Here is a 20798-nt window from a genome sequence, read left to right on the forward strand (position 1 = left end):
TTCCTCTCTTCACCACCACCATAACTGCTGACCGTAGTGTGAGAATGTGGTCTCATGAATCCAGGATTGATCTTTTCCTGTCAGCAGATCTCTGCTGGCCTCCTCTAAGCACAAAGACAGGATATGCCTGGTGATGGTCTTCACCTCTGTCATGGTTTTAGCTGGGATAGAGTTAATTTTCTTTACTGTAGCTGGTACAGTGCTGTGTTATGGGTTTAGTATGAGAATAATGTTGATTACACTCTGATGTTTTAGTCATTGCTAAGTACAGCTTATACTAGTCAAGGACTTTTCCAGCTTCCTATGCTCTGCCAGGGGCACAAGGAGCCAGGAGGGGAGGGAGCACAGCCAAAAGAGCTGATCCAAACTGGCCACAGGGATATTCCATACCATATAACGTCATGTCCAGTATATTAACTGGGGGGAGTCAGCTGTGGGAAGCAGCGATCGTGGCTCGGGGACCAGTGGTGCCAGTCAGCAGGTGGTAAGCGGTTGCATCACTTGGGGTTTCTTTGGTCCCGTTCCCCGCCACCCGAGGTTTCCTCTCTCTTTCTCTCATTATTTTCCTTTTATTATACTACTATTGTTATTATTACTATTACTGTTTTATTTTAATTATTGAACTGTTCTTATCTCAAGCCATGAGTTTTCTTACTTTGGCCCTTCCAGTTCTCTCCCCCAGCCCACTGGGGTGGGGGCAGTGAGTGAGTGCCTGTGTGGGGCTCAGTTGCTGGCTGGGGCTAAACCATGACAGCCTCCTATCCCCCCTGCTCTGCATCACTCCTGCATGCTGTTGTAGACCCTGTGTGCCCTACCTGCCACATGGCTTCATGGGAGGGCCCTGCGAAAGCAGAGAGAGGCTGCAAGGAGCATGAATTTCCCCTGCAGAAACCATCGGCCATCGCTTTGGCAGGGGCAAGAGCCAAGGCCCAAACAGCTTGGACAGATGGACACGCAAAGTGGCTGCCTGTGGTTCACCTGGCTGCCCACTTCCTCTCGGCCACTTCGGTCTGCACTGGAGCTGAGCTCTGAGCAACTCCCCAAGCTCTCCGGTGGTGCTCGGTGCAATCTCGATCCACCTTGTCTGTAGCCCTTTCTTATGTGCGAGTGAACCTCTGCACCCAGAGGACCTCTCATTCGGGCAGGCAGCTATAAAGGCAGAGCCAAATAAACACTGATACGAAGGGCTGTGGATAAAGGGACAAAGGCCAACGTGAGAAATGAGATTTTTGTCTTAGCCCTTGCTGTTTCTTGGTCCTCTTCTTGTGAAACAGAGCTAAAACCACTGCCTTCCCTAGTAGGCTGAACATATGAAAGGCCATGATGCACTCAAAAGATTAATCAGGGAAGTTATATAAATACACAAACATTTGTCTGTGCTTCATCTCATAGCTCGGGGCCTTCAGACCTGCTGCCTGGGGAACTAAGAAGAGTCTAGACACAGCTGCATGAAATAGTGTGGGCTATGAAGCCTGCCCACAAAGCTGCATAAATATCCGGACAGCTCATGCAAGGAACTGTGCAATTACAGCCACACTGCTCAGCGCTGGAGCTAAGTGGTCTGGGGGTAAAGCATTCTGCAGCACAGGGGGACAAGGGGATTACCCACTTGGCCAGAGTTGGTTTGGATTCTGGTCGGGGCAGTCGTGCTTCAGTCAAATAAATCAGGACAGGCAGTGGGGAGTACAGGACAAATTTATACAAAAGGACGGTTCCCAAGCATGCCACTCCGAAGTGAAAATTTTGTGCATGAATGTGAAACCTCAGTGAATTCAGCCAGGTCTATGCTGTGTCATGCAGCTGCATGGCCACTGTTCCAGTATTAGCAGCCTTTTGCCCAAGCTTATTCCCTTGCTGAGAAACAGGCTGAGAAAAAAACATTTTTTCCTCAAAGCTTGCTTTGGTGACCCACACTGGGAAATCTTTCCATTGTCTTCCCTGGTGATCAGCTTTCCATCAGCAAGCACACTTGCAAACACTCAAGCTGAGGTTGAACAAAGGACTTGAGAGTCTTAAAAGTGGTTTTGGTGAGACAGAGGTACCAAAACTGCAGTCACAGGCATCCAGTGCTGCCCTGGATGTGCCCAAGTGCTTTAGACACTTTGCATTTCCACTTGTGCTATGGAAGGTGCCTGGAATTGTGCCACATGCCTGGAGCTGTGCTCTGCGTTCAACACCCAAACTCCTGCCTTAATCTGGCAGGAATCCAGGAAAGAGCTACTCCTTCAAGCCTCTCGGACAACTCACGCCACCCAGTCCCTGCGCTCAAGGCACACTTACACTGACAGGATCAGGCTCCTCACAAAATGCAGCTGCAGTGGTGCTCAAAATAAACAAAAACGGAAACCAAATGCCTGGCAGTTGTGGTCGTGCTACTGCTGTCCTTTGTATTTCCCACATGCTGGAGGACCCGCTCGGCTCAGTGCTGGCATTCAAGGTGGGTTCCCACCCATGTCACACACCTCAAGGGAGACTGCCCTGACTACCGCACTTGTCAATTATTCCTCGTGAAAAAGGAAGGGTGCCTTCTCCACCCTTCCTTTCTCAGCCCTTCCACTTGTGCAGCCAAGAATTCAAGACTCACCGAGCCAAAAGAGGGAGGGAAAGATCATGTAGCCATCGGCTCAGCTTCTCCGCTGAGCTCCCTGCTTGCAGCACCCACTCTCCCAAGGAGCCTACGTCCCCAGGGGCTGGAGGAGAAACCCAGAAGCCGCATACAAGGCTCTGTAGTCGCTTAAGTGTCCAAACATCAGGCATGGGAGTGCTTATTGTTCAAGGGTATGCGGATACTGTGGGTGTAGCCCCAACATATACGAGCAGAAAGCAGCCGTGTATTGCTCTGGGCCAGTTTCAGATGGAAGTTATATATAACCTTATGTGAAGAAGTAGCTATGAGGTGAAAGGTAGCTGAGTTTTGGGCTTAAACACACAATTTTTAAAATACAGCTGTAACGGAAGAGGCTGCTGAGCTACGTGTGATGATTTCACACCTTCATGTGAAAAGGGTCATGTTTAAACAGCACCACAGTAGGATTTATATGCACTCCCTCCATCTCGTGGTAATCTTTTCTCAACAGAGAGGATTGAATGAGGACAGAAAAACAATGAGTTCCCTCAGCTGCAAAGCTCCTCTCACTTCTGCAATGGCTTTAATCTGTGTTTTAGGAAGCAAAAATATATTTTGTTGCTCATTCACTCCCCACAAGAATAGGATTAATTATTTTTGCCACTTTTAACAAGCAAATATATTGCCAGCAAATAATGAACATTTCCTGCTGCAGATTTGGCCTGACTTCACGTGAAATCAGCCCAGTTTCTCTCTCACTGCTCTGCAGCGCCTCTTCCATGGTTCAAAGGCGCCTGATGCCGTCTCAGTGCCAGACTGTATGTGGTCACTCTCCCTTCCCCCTCCTGCAAGCTAGTCCATGGACTGCTCAGGACACGCTTATCCCTCTGCGTTTCCTACACCTTTCCCACGGCACCATCTTTCAGAGCGCAGACACTTCTTACTTGCCTGACCTGCCTAAACATGCACCAGCCAGAGCACAGCTACAGTGAGTAAGAGTGGTTAAACACTGCTCAGCCCCCGCAATATCCCTCCTATGCTCTTGCTGACATTTCCCTCCTGCTCTAATACATGTTGTCTCGCTGCCGCACACGCAGTGGAAGGCATATCTTTCCTTCCTCCGTAGCATCTGTTGAGACCACTGACAAAAGGCAGGATATTGCTTTGCTGAAGCCTCATGTCTTTTTTGCTCTGCGGAAATCTAATAAATACATGTTAATCGAGCTAACTTGCAATCTCTGATACAGTGACTGTTGAGTGCTTCTTCCAGATACTAGTTCTCTTTCCATTTAGAAAGAAAGAAAGAAAAAGGAATCGCTGTGGCTGCTCTTTGCACCCTGACACCCTTATTCAACTGAGTAAAACTCTCACATCACTTTGCGCGTCTTGACCACGAACCAGTGGTTTCTCTTTTTTTTTCAACTGTACAATAGTTCTCACAAAAAATGATTGCAGCATGAATTTATGAGATGCAGCTATCCAAGATAATGCATTTTTGCTGTTTACTGTTGCTAAAAATGTTTTTTATCTAGATGCAAATATGCTGAGACATCCTGGGAAAAGTAGAAATGGGGTTGATATCGATATCGAAGAGGAACCTGAGAATTACTGACGGATCTGGGAAATATCCGTGTTCTGCTTATGAAGAGTAAACAGAAAAAAAAAAACCCAAACACAAATTATTTTATGAAAGCTCAGCAAGCCAAAAAAACCCCCCAAAACCCAAAGCAAGCAAAAAAGCCCAAACTCCGATAACGCAGCCTGCAGTGAGAAAGTGTAGAGCCCAGTTCTAGTTCAAAGGCAATTATAATGTTTTCAGAGCCCAACGCCAAGCGGGATTAGCTGTGGCTTGATTTACAGGGGATCGCAGGACTGTCATGTGTTCTTCCACTGGCTTCTGGGAGGAAGGGAAATAAGGAACTTTGCTTTTAGTCTGAAATTAGACTTTTTAGGAAGCCAATTCTGAACTTCTTCTCTGACTACTCGTTGGGATGTTCTACGTGTGGAGCCCCCCACACCAAACCCTTCAGTTTCTCAACAGGTTTTAAAGACAGAGGCATTATCCCAATCTCAAGAGCTTTCTTCTGAATCTCCCAAACAGGTTCTCAAAGGTTTTCTTCTTAAAGCAGTAAAAATTGAAAGTTACAAAGTAAAAACTCATTCAAAGTTTGTGGGATACTTGTTTTCTCAGTGGAGGTAGGGCTGTGGTGATCTGGCTCCTTAATTAGGCATCTTAGCTAAAGGCGCACTCCGTGTGTGTGAAGTCGTTTGCAAGACATGTTTGAGGTAAAAGCCCCCAGTTCTTGCACACTTCTTGCACACTTCGAGCTTGCACAGCTCGAATGCACTTCAAAGGGGCCTGGGTTCTGGCCAAAAAAGTTAAACAGCCCTTGAAACAACATGGAATGTTTGCACAGGATTTTGCCGGTTAAAGCTCGGATTTACGCTCTAATGAATAGATAGGAGTTGTGGTACTGGTTCAAGGGTAGTGCAACTGGTAGTTGTGCTTTCCCTCTCCAAGTAGGACTGTAATATGGGGGGAAAAATAAACTTAGACTGACTCAAAGGCAACAGAGGTTCTTTCTCCTAGCTTAATAATCCTGTATCTGATCATATATGGTTAGAAACACCAACTTATCCCATAAGGCAACTGATACCCCAGCTTCAGAAATATCATTTAAGGAACTGGTAGTTTGATACAATCCACATTATCAATAGAAAATTAATTAGGTGAGAAGCTAAAAAGGTGAGAAAATAAGAAAAAAAGGTAAGAAATACAGGATGTAGCTGAACCGTTGTGTCATCCCAGAATGGGAAGGATGCTTTCTGCTCAAAACATGGCAAAACTGCCGAATGCTGCAGATGTAATTAACGTATTATTATAATAACTTGCATTTCCTCCCCAGGTGTCAGGGAAAAACAGTGACTGTTGAATGGAAGCCAAATTTGAAAGAGAAAACAGAAAAAAAGGAGACAATCTAATTACAGAGATACTGGAGAAATCATCAAAAGGAGTAGTGACTGAAAAAATCCACAGGGCCAATGAATTACCATTGCCAAGGAAATCTTGACTCCGCTATCCAAATGAACTGCCTGTAATAGTGAAGACTTACTCATCCCTTCCAACACACAGCTGGATTTAACAGTCCTTGTGGGATGAAAGCAAAGGACAGCATTCTCCAAAATGGGAAGCAGGCCCCAGGTCTGACACGCAATCCTGTTGGCTCCTGCTCTGCTCCCTCCCACCAGTTTCCAAATCCACCTTCTTGCCGGATGCCACAGCTCCTTCCCATACCTCTTCCCAGCTCTCCTTTGCCTATTTGCCTAGAACTTGCTGTACTGTAGGGCTGCAGCTGTAGCTCTGACCATACCCACGGGAAGGCGCAAGCCTGGCGCTCATAACCGGTTGGTGTTCAGCTTCAGTGGAGCCCAAGCGCAGTTAGGCACTTCGTGCAAGAATGATAGTTTACGACAGATCTTCATAAGCGAAAAATCCCCAGAACAGATTATGCTTAGCTAACGTTTCTCAGGAAGGACCGAGTCAAAGCTGCTCTATCTTCAGGCACATACATGCACCTCTACCTTCGGGCAGGGAAATTAAACCAGCTCCCAAGACTTTATGCTGCTCTGTTAGAACCATGGAAAACAGTGATAGGAGCAAAACCTTCTCATGTCTTTTCATTATTCCAATAACCACTAAAAGCCTTGTTGTAGATGCTTTGATTTGTAGCTACTGCCAGTGCTGTTTCTGACCTTGATGAAATGATAAAATGATTGTTCCATGACCCTGCTTTCTCCCATGAATCGTTCTCCTTGGAGTCCTTTACCAGGCAGGAGCTACCCAGAGTAGACCTGAAATATGACTGTTGTTGTTGACCTCTTGGTGTTAGTTGTTGATGTCATTGAACTAATTTTTTTCCTGAACAGGTTTACATCTTGATACCCAGGCCCATGCCTAGCCCTGAGTTCAAGCTCGTAAGACACCCCGTTTGTCCTACATGGCACCTGCCAGGCCTTTTATTGCACCAGTCCAGCATGATGTTGCCAGCTCTGCACACTTTCTGAGGATGGAGACACCCACTAACCTCCTTTAGGGGGAAATACCCATTTGTAGCACAGTCTTGTCCTACAGAGCACGAATAGAAGACGTTTCCATTGCAGCCCCACTGTTCTCTGTTCCTGCATCTCTTAGCCCTCCTGCTCCCTCTTGGCCTCTTCGCTGTCTGGACGCCAGGGAGAGCTTTCCAGCCTGGATTCCCGTTAGCCCTGTGGCCTGCCAGCAGCAGTACGGCTGCTCGGGCCTCAGCCCATGCGCTGCTGGCTGCACGCACTGGATTGTTACTTTGAAGGGCGGCCAGTGAAGCTGTGAAGGATTTCATCTTCCTTCAGCTGCAGCTGGTTTTGGTTTAGGGCACAAGACACGAAAGGGGCTTACAAGGGATAGTGCCAAGCCCCTACCAGTACTTTGATATATTTTTAGTTGTCTCTCTTTTTACTTTTGCTCTTCCGTGGTTTGATCTGTGCACCAACCTCATTTGCGTACGTTAGCGGTCTGCCCTCATTCTTGTCAAGTTATTCCTAGTTTTTATATTTAAGTTCCCAGTTTGCTGAAACCTTTGCCGCTACCTACCCAGATGAAGTGAAAGGGGAAGCACAGTCTTGTGAAGCAAATGTAATGAAGGCCATGGGCGGAGGTTGCTCATATTTGTTAGAGGGTGTTTTCCAGTCTCAGGAATCCCCCTTGGAGCTCGTCGCTTTTTTGTGTCCCAGTTTGCATGAGGATGCTTGCCCTTCACTTTGCAGCCATCAGGCGCAGGATGCAGCAGCCTGCAATGCCGCAGACAATATCTGGGACATCAGCACACCACTGGCTTTTGAAGCAGCCTCATTTTCCTCCCAGCCTTCCCGGTGCCCACTCCTCTGCCTCTCCACGTGCACTCCTGTGCTGGTAGTCACTGTCACACAACGGACGGGAACTGCTTTGGTCTGCTAAAAAGAAGTACTGCAAATATGCAAATACCTGAACTCAGAGCCGTGGACCTTCCCACACCAGTTTCAGGAGCCTTCCCCTACTGACCCAGGCACTGCCACACTTTACAATTATCCCGTCTGCTGGCTTGGGTGGGAGGGTGAGCTGCAGGCACGGGAATGCCCAACGGTCCCATTACAGCTTGAAAATCTCACTTCCTGAAAGCCAGCTCTTATATTTCAGGTGGGATCCCAACACGATCCTCAGGATCGCAACAACCTGAGGATGTACAAGTTCACACCACTACCGCAGACTTTCGCTGCCACTACTCTTACAACCGGCTTGCCAGTACGACAGGGGTTAGTCACCAGCATGTAGGGGCTGACATAACTCTAGCAGATTGCTTCAGAGTTTATTTTGCTCCCCTTAGTCTGATGATCTGATACTAGCTGATCCTCATGCAGAGAGCTCTAAAACCTGTTAACTGCATAACCTTTACATTCAGCTGGATGTCACCAGACTGTGCCAGTCTCTCCCCCAGGAGCACTGCGGGGCAGCGAGCGATGGCAGTTAGCATAAAGCTCCTAAAGGCACGTAAAGGATGTGTTCCATACAGGTAACAAAAAGGAATCACGTGTGCAGGTTTGCAGCAGCTGCTACAGGGTTACTCACTGGGGGTCTATATAAGACCCCCTTGGAAAGGCAGCTTTCGCAAGTTGGACAAACCAGGCAAAGAAATTAAAATCGCCACCAACAAAAATAAGGGTGCACACCCCCCCCCAGGTCCCTCCCCCACAAAACCTTCTGTTGTCCCCTCCAAAAGGCCGTGGATTCTGCGTGTCGAGGGGTTCTGAACTGTAAAGGATGGCAAACAAGCTTTAGCAAAGACAACTGACGAAGTTATTTTTAGTATCAGATGGAAAATACTTCTCGGAGGTCCTGGTGTGTTAGAGTAGAAGACATATTTCCTCCTCATTTTCTGCCAAAAAGCAGAACTCCAGGAGTAAATAACAATAACAAAAGAGCAACGGTTCTGGTGGGTAAGTACTTGCGGCTGCTATTGGCAAGCCCCAAATCTCCCATGAGAAAATCTTCCCAGAGTTTCATCCAGTTCCAGCGATTGAAGGTGCTCAGCTGGCCTGCATAAAATCCAGGCTGAGCTTCCAAGCTTTTGGGTACCCCAGACTCCCAAACATTCTAAGATTTCCTTTCTCTTTCTGCTGTCAGAGAGGAATATATTCATTCCTGTAGAAACACTTGGATACTAACGTTTTCAGTTCATTATGTCTTCACAGTTTCAAGAGCCCAGGGAAGGGAGTGGGAGTTGTGGGATGTAGTCAGTGATGAACTAAGACAGAACCAGCAGGCTTCTCTATTAGGAAATGCTCCTGTTTTGAATTAAAACCCTATCTATTTCAAAGAGAATCTGCCTCTCTTTTGGACAGAAGAAACATGCACGCCTGCACTAGGACCAGAGGAAATTATTAACAATATGATTGGTGTCATTTGGGCTCTGTAACAGCAAGAGAGTCACTAATGAGCGATGATACTTCAGTTGCCATAAAAATGCAGGCAGGTAATTAGAAATTCTCGCAGTACGCCCAGTTTCTACCCTTTCAATATGCTTGCTTTTGCTTTTTTCGCAAGGGAAAAATTATTACCACCTGGGGGCACAGGATTTTGAAATGCTTGCCATTCTGTATTCCTCTTTCTGTTATCTGATCTATAGCGTGCAAGAGGATTTTAGAATAAACAACACATTTATGTACTTTAATCTGCATATATGCTTTTCACTTGCTATTATAAGTGCTTTAAATAAACCCATCTAATTCTCCGTAAGAAGACAGACAACCAGGATACAATATTTCCTTTCTGTTTGTCATAGTCCAGCTTTTGACAAAACTCGTATCACTTCTTGGTAGTATCTTTCATGGAATATCTGCTTTTCCACACTACGAAAGCTTGAGTTGACAGCAAAATAAATTTGCTATCCACGCCACAACAGGAAATCTAAGTCTTTATTTCAGGCAAATGTTAATAATCATATAATGTTAGTGATACTAATAATAATTTAGTCGTGCAGTTGTTTTTCCCCTGGTTCCCACTAAAAGGGCTGTAACTTGTTTCATTGGAGATTTTTTTTTTTCCTCATGTGACTCCTTCCCTTGTACATGTGGAAAACATGCATATCTAAAAAAAACCTGCTTCAAATGTCCTGTGACCTAAACCGCACTGATGCTGTTATTGCCTGGGGAGGCACAGAGCAGCAACCTAATCTGGGCTTTTGGGAAAGAACTCGGAACAGAAGCAGAAGCATGAAAAAGGCACAGTAACATGTTTCTACATGTGTTCACTCTTGCGTGTTGAAACAAGCTTCCTAACAGACAAACTGGCAAACCTGGAGTTATTTTTTTTTTTTTGCATTACAGCCACAAGAGCGTGCGTTGCCTCGTTACATAGCGGCGGCAGCGCCGGCACCGACGTGCCGCAGCAGCTAACACCCAGGCTGCCGCTGCCGCTCCGCGCCCACGCCTCCCCAGCCGGCAGGTAGGCTCTGGGGTCCCCAGCAGCCTACGGCCGCCTCCTGCCACGGAGGTTGCTCCACGCAGCCTTCTCATTTCTGAAGTGGAGGACACAAAAGTCACGCTGCAGGGCCTGCCCTGGGGAAGGTCCACGAGTAACTGACCCCAAGCAGCACAAATATAGCCGAGGTCAAGCCCCTTCTCCGAACTCCAGGAAATATCACCCATGATGTTTGGCAGGAGCCAAGCTCTCCTCCAGGATAGGTAATTATGGTAACGAATATTTCTGGCAAGCTCATTATTCTGGTAAGCAATAACCAAGAGCGGGAACAGTCTTAGGCATGCTATGCAAATCGAAGTTTTACCTACAGAATTAGGGCGAAAAGATTTACATGGAAAGTACATCTGTAACCAGTGCAACTGTCTGCAAAATCCCTTGAGTCAATTTGGTTTTATCAGCAGAAAAAGCCACTTCCTCACTCCTTGCCTGCAGGATAACGGACACGAGATACTGGCCAGCAAAGCTCAAATCCTTCAGGCTGGCTACACCACAGTCCTCTTCCAGCACCAAGCGTGTGTGGTACTGGACAGGTCGCTTAGAAGATTCTGAATGTACCTGAGTCTTACAAAAGTGCAGACAGCAAATGTCCCTTGTGTCAGACAGGGAAATATCCCCACTTCGCAACTGGGTAAATTTAAGCACGAAGAACGTCAGCAGAACTATTCTGCAGGTTCTGTACGACTTGGGGCTTTAAATCTCTCTCTTGGTCCTACACCTCTTGTACAACAACCTGCCCTAAACCTGCCCTAAACCAGGGCTGCCAGAACAATTTACGTGCATGAGTAGAGAGCAGCAACAGTAGTCTTCTGTAAAAGCACACCTGTTCTTAAAGTCTGCAGTGTATTTGCACAAGCACCCTTTTTTATTGTTGCAGTTTACCTTTGTGACTGCAATGTTTCACAGACCGACACGTACAGGTGCAGCCAGGATGAACTTCATCTCTCCTTCCCGCAAAGGCTGTGGCTTTTGCTCAAATCACTCAGGTCTATTAGTGACAACTGAGTGAGGGGTGAGAGCGCTGTAGATGGAAGTTCACGCAGACAAGAGAGTATCTGCAGAAGAGTCGATGATATTAGTTTTCCACAAATGGTGGGTCAGTCAGTGAACTGTTTCTGAATTGCTGCTCACAAACGAGGCTCCGCTTAGCTTGTCAGGCTGCAGAGTATTACTGTGCGGTGATTTAATGTTAAATACAACTCTGTGATTGGATAAATTCCAGCAAATACGTTCCCACTGCTGATGAACAACTTAAAAACTCAGCTAAACAGGATGTACTGATAAACACTGCAACATCCGCCAAGAGCTTGCTATGGCTTTTCATGGAGCCCATATAAATAATTTTAAAATAAACATTTGACAATCTCCCAACTTCTACCACCTGCCTCTGACAATTCATGGAAAGAGGCCCGTCTGTAACGCACAGCACTGCTTTGTCGGGGGCATTCACTGGGGGGCATCCTGATTTGAATCACAGCCATTAGCCTGGGGTTTCTGAGCAGTCAGACACCAACACCTGTATCGGCCCCAAGTCAGGTAGTAGCTGCGGTGATGTTCTCCTCCACACTCTGAGGCCGTGACAGAGCCGAGAGTTCAACCGCTGAGCCACAGGGACAGTCGTGTGCTGCAAGCCAGAGGCCGGTCCTGAAGAGGCAAAGCAGGGTAGATTCCCAGAGGCTTTCTGAAAACCCAAACCATCACATCCTCTACGTGGGTAAAGTCCTAGCCTCCCTAATGCATTTACCCCTGGGACAAGGGTGAGCTGGATTTATGCCCTGTTGCTTAAAACAATTTAAGCGCCACCGTTTGACATTGCTGGTAGCGAATGTAAACTGAGCCGCCTGCTTATTTAGCTCAAGAGAAATGTCAAGCAAGGCTCACTCGAGCACTATAAAAAGCCATTGGGAAGTTGGACTTCATCAGCAAGAGGATTTAGCACTGGGTGAAACAGAGCAACCACCAGCTGGGACTCACACGCAGCAACGACTGTCTACAGCCCCTCGATGGGGAGGCGAGGGCAAAGCTGAACTTCCCAGGGAGGAGCAAGCAGAAACCTCGGGAGTGTTTCCATGGTCAGCTCGGAGCTGTGCTTGGAGAGGAGGAAGAGTGGGAGAGGAGGAAGGGGCGCCCTGCACAGAGCAGCTCCCAGCTCCACTTGAAGCTTGTCCTGCAGCCGCCCGAGGGGTGCTGAGCCGTCCCGGCGGAGCAGCGGGAGAGGAAACACCGAGGACAAAGGCACGTGAACCCGATTTTGGGGCAAATGAGCACACACCTGGCCGGGACTCGGCTCCGTGGAGCCGGGCGCTGAGCGAGCGAGTCCCACAAAGGCAGGTAGGGGCTGCGAGCCCAGCACCCGCCCCAGCCGCAGCCCCGGCGCTGAGCCACAGGCAAAGCAGCACCTTGGAGGACCGTGTGATGTCATTCAGGTCGCTGTGCACATGTAAACAAGGCTGGTGCAGAGCAGCCTTGAGGACACTCCACTTCCTCCTGACAGCACGGTTGCACGTAGCTGGGTTTCTGCCTGAAAAGGTAAGGCTGCTTTTAAGCTCTCTGTCTTTGTGATCTAGAACCAGCGTTAAGGAGCCTGTGCTGCTTGCTACAAAAACGTTGTGCTCCTCAGGCTTTTTTCTTAGGGGTTGGCTCTTGCCAGGAGGAGATTTGTGGTGCCGCGAGTCTTGAAAAAACAGCAGCCCTCTTTGGGCGCCAATCCTCTGTATGAACACACGGAGGAGTTGAAACAGCGGCTGCATGAAATTGCTGTTGCTAGAGAAAATAAGATGTTACAGCGTGGGCAATCAGCGGTTCTCCAACTGTTCCGCTGTGTCTTTACTCGGCACAATTTCTTTCCTTTTGCCTGATTTCTCAGGGAGTATCTTTTATTTTCAAAATCACACTTGACAGTAAGGGAAACTTGCAAACCCCTTTTTTCTAATGGTGATTTATATTACCTTGAAAAAAACCTACACGCTGCCTGTCTTTGTGCCATCCGATGCTCTTTGGCTGAGTTGCAACAGCAGGGAATTAATATTAGTCAGGGGGACACAATATGGCAAAAATAGCAAGATTGCTTGGACTTGGTTTAGTTAATGAGAATCCAGAGGTAGTTTTAATTCATAATTCAGACTGCGTTCACTGGTCTGGATTAAAACTTAACTGACTTCGTGACTGAAGCTTTTAAACTGTACCGTGCAAAAGGTGGTCTGCTGGTGGGCTTGCATTCGCCTGCGCCGGAGCTGGGCTCTGAGGGGAATACAGCAATGTAGCACGTACGCACCTTGGCAGTTATAGACAGGATTCATAGTGGGTGGTCCCCGAATCTGGAATTTCTTATCATAGAATTGTAGAATGCCCTGAGCTGGGAGGGACCCGCAAGGACCATCGAGCCCAGCTCCCGTCCCTGCACAGGACACCCCAAATTCACACCGTGTCTCTGAGGGCCTCGTCCAAGTGCTGCTTGAATATCGCCAGGCTGGTGCCGTGATGCCTCCCTGGGGAGCCTGTTCCAGGGCCCCACCACCCTCTGGGGGAAGAACCTTTTCCTAATATCCAACCTAAATTGGATTCTTAAAGCAAATTTCTTAAAGTAAATTCCTTAAAATTTGTTGAAGTAAACCAAAGAGACCCACACCGAAGGTGAGTCAGTATGTCAGATCTGGCTTGCCACAGATCTGTGTAGGAGAGGACTTCAGCAGCGTGCTGGAGCAGTAGGATGTGTGAAGTAAGAGTGTGATTTTTGTTGAGGGCATGTTTTCTGCTGTCAAGTAAAAGTGCTGGCTCCTTGGCTCCGGTGCAAAGTCCATCCACGGGTCAGCCCTCGCCCAGCCTGGAGCAAACGCTGCCACGAGGCTGCCGGGCTCCTGCCGCGCGTGCATGCCCCGCTTCTTCAGCTGCCGGAGCTGCAGAAGTGAGAATTAGACTAGTGTTGCAAAATGAAACCATCTCATCACAACAGATCAGACGACCCAGATCTGCTCTTTTTTGTGGAAGAAGAAAACCAGAAAAAGTACCCTTAACTGTAGAACTTTCCACTTCTGACTGCGGAGGTTTCGTACCGAAGTACGAGTGCAATAGCGTGAGAGGTTCGCACCACGCAAGGAGGGCAGAGGAGAGGCATTTGTGTCTCAACCAAGTGAATTAAGCCGCCTGCTGATGGGCTTGCCAGAAAGATCCAGGGCTCTGGAACGACAATCCTGTGCTTCTCAGTCCTACCAAGATGGATATCTTTTTACTGGAAATGCCACGTTTAGTTTCCAAATGTCCAGCTCTAAGTAACAACGCACACATTTAATTATGTCCTTATTGCAACAGCCTTAGAAATACAGACTCGATTTAAAATGTAAAAAAAAAGTAGTTAGATATCAATGTATTTATTTACTACCAATTTTTTTTTTAAGTTTTGTATTCTGAAAACAATGTTTTAGTAAGAGCTGTCTCCCTCTGATATGTAAATAAGCCTCTATAAAATCTGATGGAGCTTTTCAGCTTTCTACCTTTGCTATACACACATCCTGCAGCAAATGCCTTTGCTTCTTAACAGCTTTGGAGAGCTAATTTCAGGCCAACACTCAGAGGCACCTCCGTGTGTCTGCTTTTGTGCCCAGGTGGGAAGATAAGGGACAGGGTAGGATTAAGCTTCAATCTGAACAAGAGAGATGGGAGGAAGGGCAGAAACGCAATTGCTTTGTGTGTGTGCCTGGGTGCGTTTTGTCTAAAGAGGTGGTTAAATCTCATTATATTTTTATGACTTTGTAATGAAGTCATTCATTCTCCGAAAGTGCCCTGTTCTGATGAGCCAGCAGACATCACCCATGTATATATTAACTGTGTTAATGCTATTGCACTGCCAGCCAGGTCACCCTGCTCAGTCCACTTCATCGTAAAGGGCCTGACCCCGAGTTCACTGAATGGAAAGGAGAGGCTTTTCCTGACTCCACAGGCCACACGTCTTCCGTTCATCAATCACGGTGCTACATTTGCTCAGGGTGGGGCAGGAACACGGGACGGGATGTCACCTGCATTTCCACAGGTTGGGTTTTATAACCCCAGGTTCAAAGCAGCTCCTTGGCCTCCGTCAAAGTGCAGCTTTTCAGGACTCTTCTAACTATAAATACCAGCAATATGAGGACTACTTCTGGGGGCATTTTTTTCCCCTAATATCAGTTATTCAGCAACATGAGAGCTTTTCAGTTTGGGATCACCCCAGAAGAGATCAACTCAAAGTCATGAGAACATAGTCACACCACCGCCTCTGCCTCCCGCCACTCAGACAGCCCTAGTCCCTTGGGGGTTAGAAAAATACCTTCAAGAGGAGGGCAAAGAAATGAAATCTTGATTAACTCTGACACCTTGTGGACAATTAGCAGATGAAGCTGAGGACGGAGGGGGAACCTCTTCATGCTGTGGGCTCCACCAGGGCCTCAGGCTTGCCGCAGCCCTTGCAGCCCAGCCCTGTGCTCATCTGCATGACTGAGCAAAGGTTGCTGCAAGCAGAAAGCGAAGGCTGAATTGCGGTATCGAGCGTGTGCACTCAGCATCACCCTCGTGTTACAGCAGGTACATCCTGGACACGTCCGTTTACCCTAAATTGCTCCATTCAGAGCCCAGTTTGAGTCAGCAGCCTGAACTTGATTGTTCTGATTGCTGGTATTGCGGTCCTGCCCTTAGCTGTCCCATGAAATGTAAATAAGGCCAACTGTATCTAGGGACCTCAGTAAGCACACTGACTGCTATGACTCATTTGAACTGAAGAACATGTGTCCACTGGCCAGCATTTAAATATGAGTGTCCTTAAAATAGAGCATTTTGCAAACGTCCCCAGTCCTCCATGGTTTCAATGGCCACCTAGTGCTTGTGTTTTTGGAGGAGCACCAGCCAGTCAGCATAACCTTGACATCCAAGGGAAACCAGGCAGCTAGTAACTTTGAGAGTGGCTCTTTAATGGCTTCTTGACAAAGCGGGAGGTCACCCGAAGGGACAGATAACCGGGTGTAGCGAGCAGCACTCCTACCAGAGACAAGGCAGCAGATGGCACGTCCAGCTAGAGAGCTGCGGGCGAACCAGATGGGAAGGGGTCACAAACATCCCGAGCGCCAGAAATTCACAACACCCTCAGGAAATGGGATGTAACCCAAATTTACTGCTCTGAAAAGCAACGCCCTGAGTGAACGCCCCAGTGCTCAGCTCCATGCCCTGTCCACTCCCTGTCTCAGTGTCTTGAGGGGCAACAGAAAGGAGAGCGGGAGGCCTCCAACGTTGCCTTCAGATGAGTGGAGATAAGGCCATGGGCCAAATGCATCTTTTCCCTTCATTGCCAGCATCTTCTGAGCCCTCTCCCCTCCTCATGGACATGTTCTGGCCTCATGGTAGGAGCAAGGCTGTGGTGTCCTGGGGACGGGGGCAGCTGGGAACGCCCCACCATGGAGCAGAGCATCTTGTCCCAGAGCTGCCTTGGGGTGAGGGTTACTGGGAGCGAACTGCAGACTGGAGGGGTTGCCCCGGAGGGACAAAACCAGCCTGGGAGGTGTGCTCTGAGGCACCCGGCCTCGACGCACTCGTGCCATCTTGGTGAAGGATGGGTTTCTCAACTGCAGCATTTCTTTGAAGTTTGGTGCAACTGAAGGATGTGGCCCGGTTGCGAAAGCTGGGGGTGCTGCAGGAGATAAACATGCAGACCTTGCCTTTTGAAGAGTGTGAGAAAACGAAAGACTAATTTAAAAACAAAAGCAAGAAAGCTGGCAGCAGCATGTGTTCAGGGAGCCCACAGGAGCAGTGGTTAGGTATCCCTGCCTACCGTCAGCATCAGCCAGAGCCGCTGCACCCATGGTGAGGGTGGCCTGTGTCCCATGCTGGGACCTTGCCACCTCTGGGCATTTCTGGGCCCTGAGTTACAACCCTTCCGCAGCAGCCTCGAACAGTGTCTGTACGAACTGCCAAGTCCAAGTACCGCAACGATTAACAAGCTGAAAAAACAGCTATTTGTGTTCTCTGCCACTTGAGAGCTCTAAACGCTACTCTTATTTTTTGTAATGTGAAGGAAAAACCCCGTTAGTAACAAGTTACTAATACCTACCTACAGAGACACTTTTTCTGGCAAACGCCCCTTGCCAGTGGTGCAGGACATGAGTCAGAAGGAATGAATCAGTGTCTGCTGTGCCACATTAAATAGGAAGCTGATAGTCAATTTTAATTGCTGTATTAGACACAGGAGGGAATCGCTGTAGGGAGAATTATAACCCTATGGGGAAATACCCGATAAAACCAAACTCCTCCTGCCTGTGTTGCCTACTGAAGACAAGTCCCAGTTACAAAAGCTGACAAAAAAAAAGATGGCCCAGCAGTCCAACATGTGACATTTTGTCATACCTATTCATCTGAATCAAAGGAGAGGCAGAAATTGGAAGCACCTAAAAATAAGATTATCCAATGGAAAAAAGTGTTAAACTGAGGCTGCTAGGGTGGTGAGAAGTAATCTGATTAAGTTTCTGCTTGTTATTTAGCTTAAATACATGGCAGCACGCTTCAGGAGCAGTGGCTGCACTTTTACAACAGTCAAACTTCTCAGGCCAGGCACGCTCCCTGCTACCCTTTCCTCCTTGGCCTGTCCCCATCACAAAGGTGGGTCCGTGACGGCCACTGATGGGTTCAGGAGACGTGCCACCTGTCCAATGCCTAAGGTACAACTTAACGGCAGGTATGATTCAGTGGTTGGCACCCGCATTTTGATCCCTGAGCCGTGTGGTCTCTCACACACACGAGCTGGGCTGTAGCACAACTTTCTTCCATGTGCTCCTCCCCTGCTACCCAGGGATCAAACCACAGATGACCTTGAGCTGCTGAAAGGACAGGCAGCTTCTCCTACTCCTCTCTCAGCAGTACGGCACAGCTTCACCCCTGCTCATGGCTGTCGGGCAGACCAGCCAGGGGGCTGATGGGACAGGAATGGTCCCCCCCACCTCTGCATAAATAGTGGGAGACCTCAGAAAGGGCAGCTTTCAGGAAGGTAGCAGGACATTTTATACAGAAGACATTTCCAAACCTCTACTTTGTACTGAATAGGCAAATAGGAAATGGAAATGTGAATATTGACAACTCTTGCAGTGCCTTTACCTTTACAGCCCCTGTTTTTGTTCTCTGCAGGAATAACCCACCCACCCTATACTACAAGAGTCTTTTCCAGCGGCCCAGTCATGACGCAGAGCAACCAGACCTGCTCCAGCCTCAACATAACATTCAAAAACAGCCTGTACGCAGCCACCTACACCATCATATTCATCCCCGGCCTCCTGGCAAACGGTGCTGCCCTGTGGGTCTTGTGCCGCTTCATCAGCAAGAAGAACAAAGCCGTCATTTTCATGATCAACCTGGCCGTGGCCGACCTGGCTCACGTCCTCTCACTGCCACTGAGAATATACTATTATATTAACTCCACGTGGCCTTTTGGGAATTTGCTTTGCTTACTGTGTTTCTACCTAAAGTACCTCAACATGTACGCCAGCATTTTTTTCCTATCCTGCATCAGCATTCAGAGGTATTTCTTCCTGTATCAGCCATTCAAAGCCAAGAACTGGAAGCGGCGGTATGATGTAGCCACCAGTACTGTGGTGTGGCTCGTCGTTGGGGTGTCGTGCTTGCCGTTCCCCATTATGCGCAGCTACGGCCTAGAAAATAACACATACGCCTGCTTTGCAGACCTTAAAGTCCAGCAGATCAAAAGCAAGACGGTCGTCATGCTGATGATCGGCACGGCAGAGCTCTTTGGGTTCATTGGCCCTCTCATCATCATACTATTCTGTACTTGGAAAACAAAAGACTCTCTTCGGGGCTTCCAGATACCGCTGCAAAACAGCAGCGAGAGGCAGAAGGCCTTAAGGATGGTTTCCATGTGCGCCATTGTGTTCTGCGTGTGTTTTGTGCCATACCACATCAACTTCTTTTTCTACATGTTGGTGAAAGAAAACGTCATTACAGACTGCTTCCTGAGTACCATCACACTCTACACCCAACCCTTTTGCTTAAGCCTTGCGAGTCTGGACTGCTGTTTGGATCCAATCATCTATTTCTTTATGACTTCAGAGTTTCAGGACCAGATATCAAGGCACAGCAGCATGGTTATCAGGAGTCGGCTCATGAGCAAAGAGAGCGCCTCATCCTTTAAGGAATGACAAGGAAGCCAGCTTCAAAGAATAAAGATATTCCATATGAAATCTGGGACTGTTCTGTGATACTCGATTACCAACCCCGTTGTGGAAGACCCTGCCAGTTTATTTGGGGAACTTTGTGTCAGTGAAAATCTTTCGATATGTAGAAGCTAACACTGTTTAAAACTGATGTGTTGGGAGCTGATGAATGACCCAACCGGTGTGACTACACCTACCGCTGTGCCACCCACACCTGACCTAGCTGGACTAGAAAATATACAGGAGGAAGCGACAAAGCTTTTGCTAGGAAACAGCGGAAACATCTCAGGAGCTTTTCTGCTATTTTCCCAACTCCATGGCTCTATGATCAAGCCAAAGACAATCCAACATCCACACACTGACATACACTGAAGTGTCTTCTCTGCTAAAAAACACATGACACATACAAGAATCTGAAAATGGCCAGTAATAATAAACGGCAGTTTTGGTCTCCACGCTCAGGGCTGCAGACGCACGAAGGCTGGCAGCCTGCTTCAGCGCAGCAGCCCCAGGTTTAAGTACACCCCACTGGTCACCACACTTACCTCCGCGTCACCTTTCCCGCACTCCCCGTCCTGCTCTCGAGCCTTATTTCCTCCTCACCCAGCTCCAAGTCTGCTCCATAGTTGCTGATGCATCCCATAACTTGCACCCACAGCTGGTGCAAGACCCTCTGCAAGACAAATTCTCCCAACAGCCCCTCAAACACTTCAGAAAGTGGGACCTTCCCTTGCCCTGAGCTGCCTCCGAGGGCAAGGGGGGCATCAGCACACGGCCTTCGCCTTTGGGCCCCGAGGGGCAGGATGACGGGCAGGGTGCCGCAGGAGGGGCGCGGCCAGACTCAGCATCGGTGCAGGTGGATTTGATGATGCTGGCGGTACCATGCAGGTCCTCCCTCTCTTCTGTGTGTGGCCTCTTTGCCCCAGCGCTGCCTGCGATAGATCTGTGCTGTGAGATCTCTGCTCAACGGGTTCAATTGGCACAACTTTTTAAAGAGATGTGTCCTTGGCCAGGTGATTTCAGTAACCGAGCATAGGCTAATTTCCTGAGTAAATAATTAATTGTGCTTTTTTAATACCCGTCCTCTCATGATCTTAATGTTTACATTTTTATAACTTCATTGGCTATGAAGATACGAAAAGCAGTGACAAGAAAGCATGCCATTTATCCCTTATTTTAAATGAGTGACAGCTCTTTGGCCAAGCTTGCCCCCTTCATGTAACTTCAGGGGCATCTTCCTGACACCTGGGGATTGTTTTGGCTGAAGACAGGCACTGATTTATTGCCTTTGAAAAGCTGTGATTTTTCAAAAGGAACACATACAACTCTCAGTAAGCATCAGCGCCACGCCTTACATGTTGCTACAAAAATAGAAGACATACCAGAAACGCTTGCTAAGCATATTTTAAATCTAACTTCTCCATTCCACTTAATTACAGTTTAATTCAGCCAAACATTTTCTGCATATTATGCTTCCCCCTCTTGACTGTTGCAGAATAAAATGGGA

General features: G+C 47.9%; 1 protein-coding gene across 1 annotated transcript; it reads left to right on the forward strand.

Annotated features, from left to right (window-relative positions):
• The first annotated feature begins 12181 nt into the window (after positions 1 to 12181).
• On the forward strand, positions 12182 to 20798 carry P2RY10 (P2Y receptor family member 10). Its single transcript, XM_064462838.1, has 2 exons — positions 12182 to 12644; positions 18252 to 20798. Exon 2 carries the CDS (start codon positions 18302 to 18304, stop codon positions 19274 to 19276), a length of 975 nt encoding a protein of 324 aa, XP_064318908.1. The 5' UTR covers positions 12182 to 12644; positions 18252 to 18301; the 3' UTR covers positions 19277 to 20798.

Source organism: Phalacrocorax carbo, chromosome 11 (genome assembly GCF_963921805.1).
Source record: "Phalacrocorax carbo chromosome 11, bPhaCar2.1, whole genome shotgun sequence".
Taxonomy (NCBI): Eukaryota; Metazoa; Chordata; class Aves; order Suliformes; family Phalacrocoracidae; genus Phalacrocorax; species Phalacrocorax carbo.

What these genes read in the sequence shown, in the direction of transcription:
- P2RY10 (XM_064462838.1), top strand. Translation starts at nt 18,302, where the DNA reads ATGACGCAGAGCAACCAGACCTGCTCCAGCCTCAACATAACATTCAAA.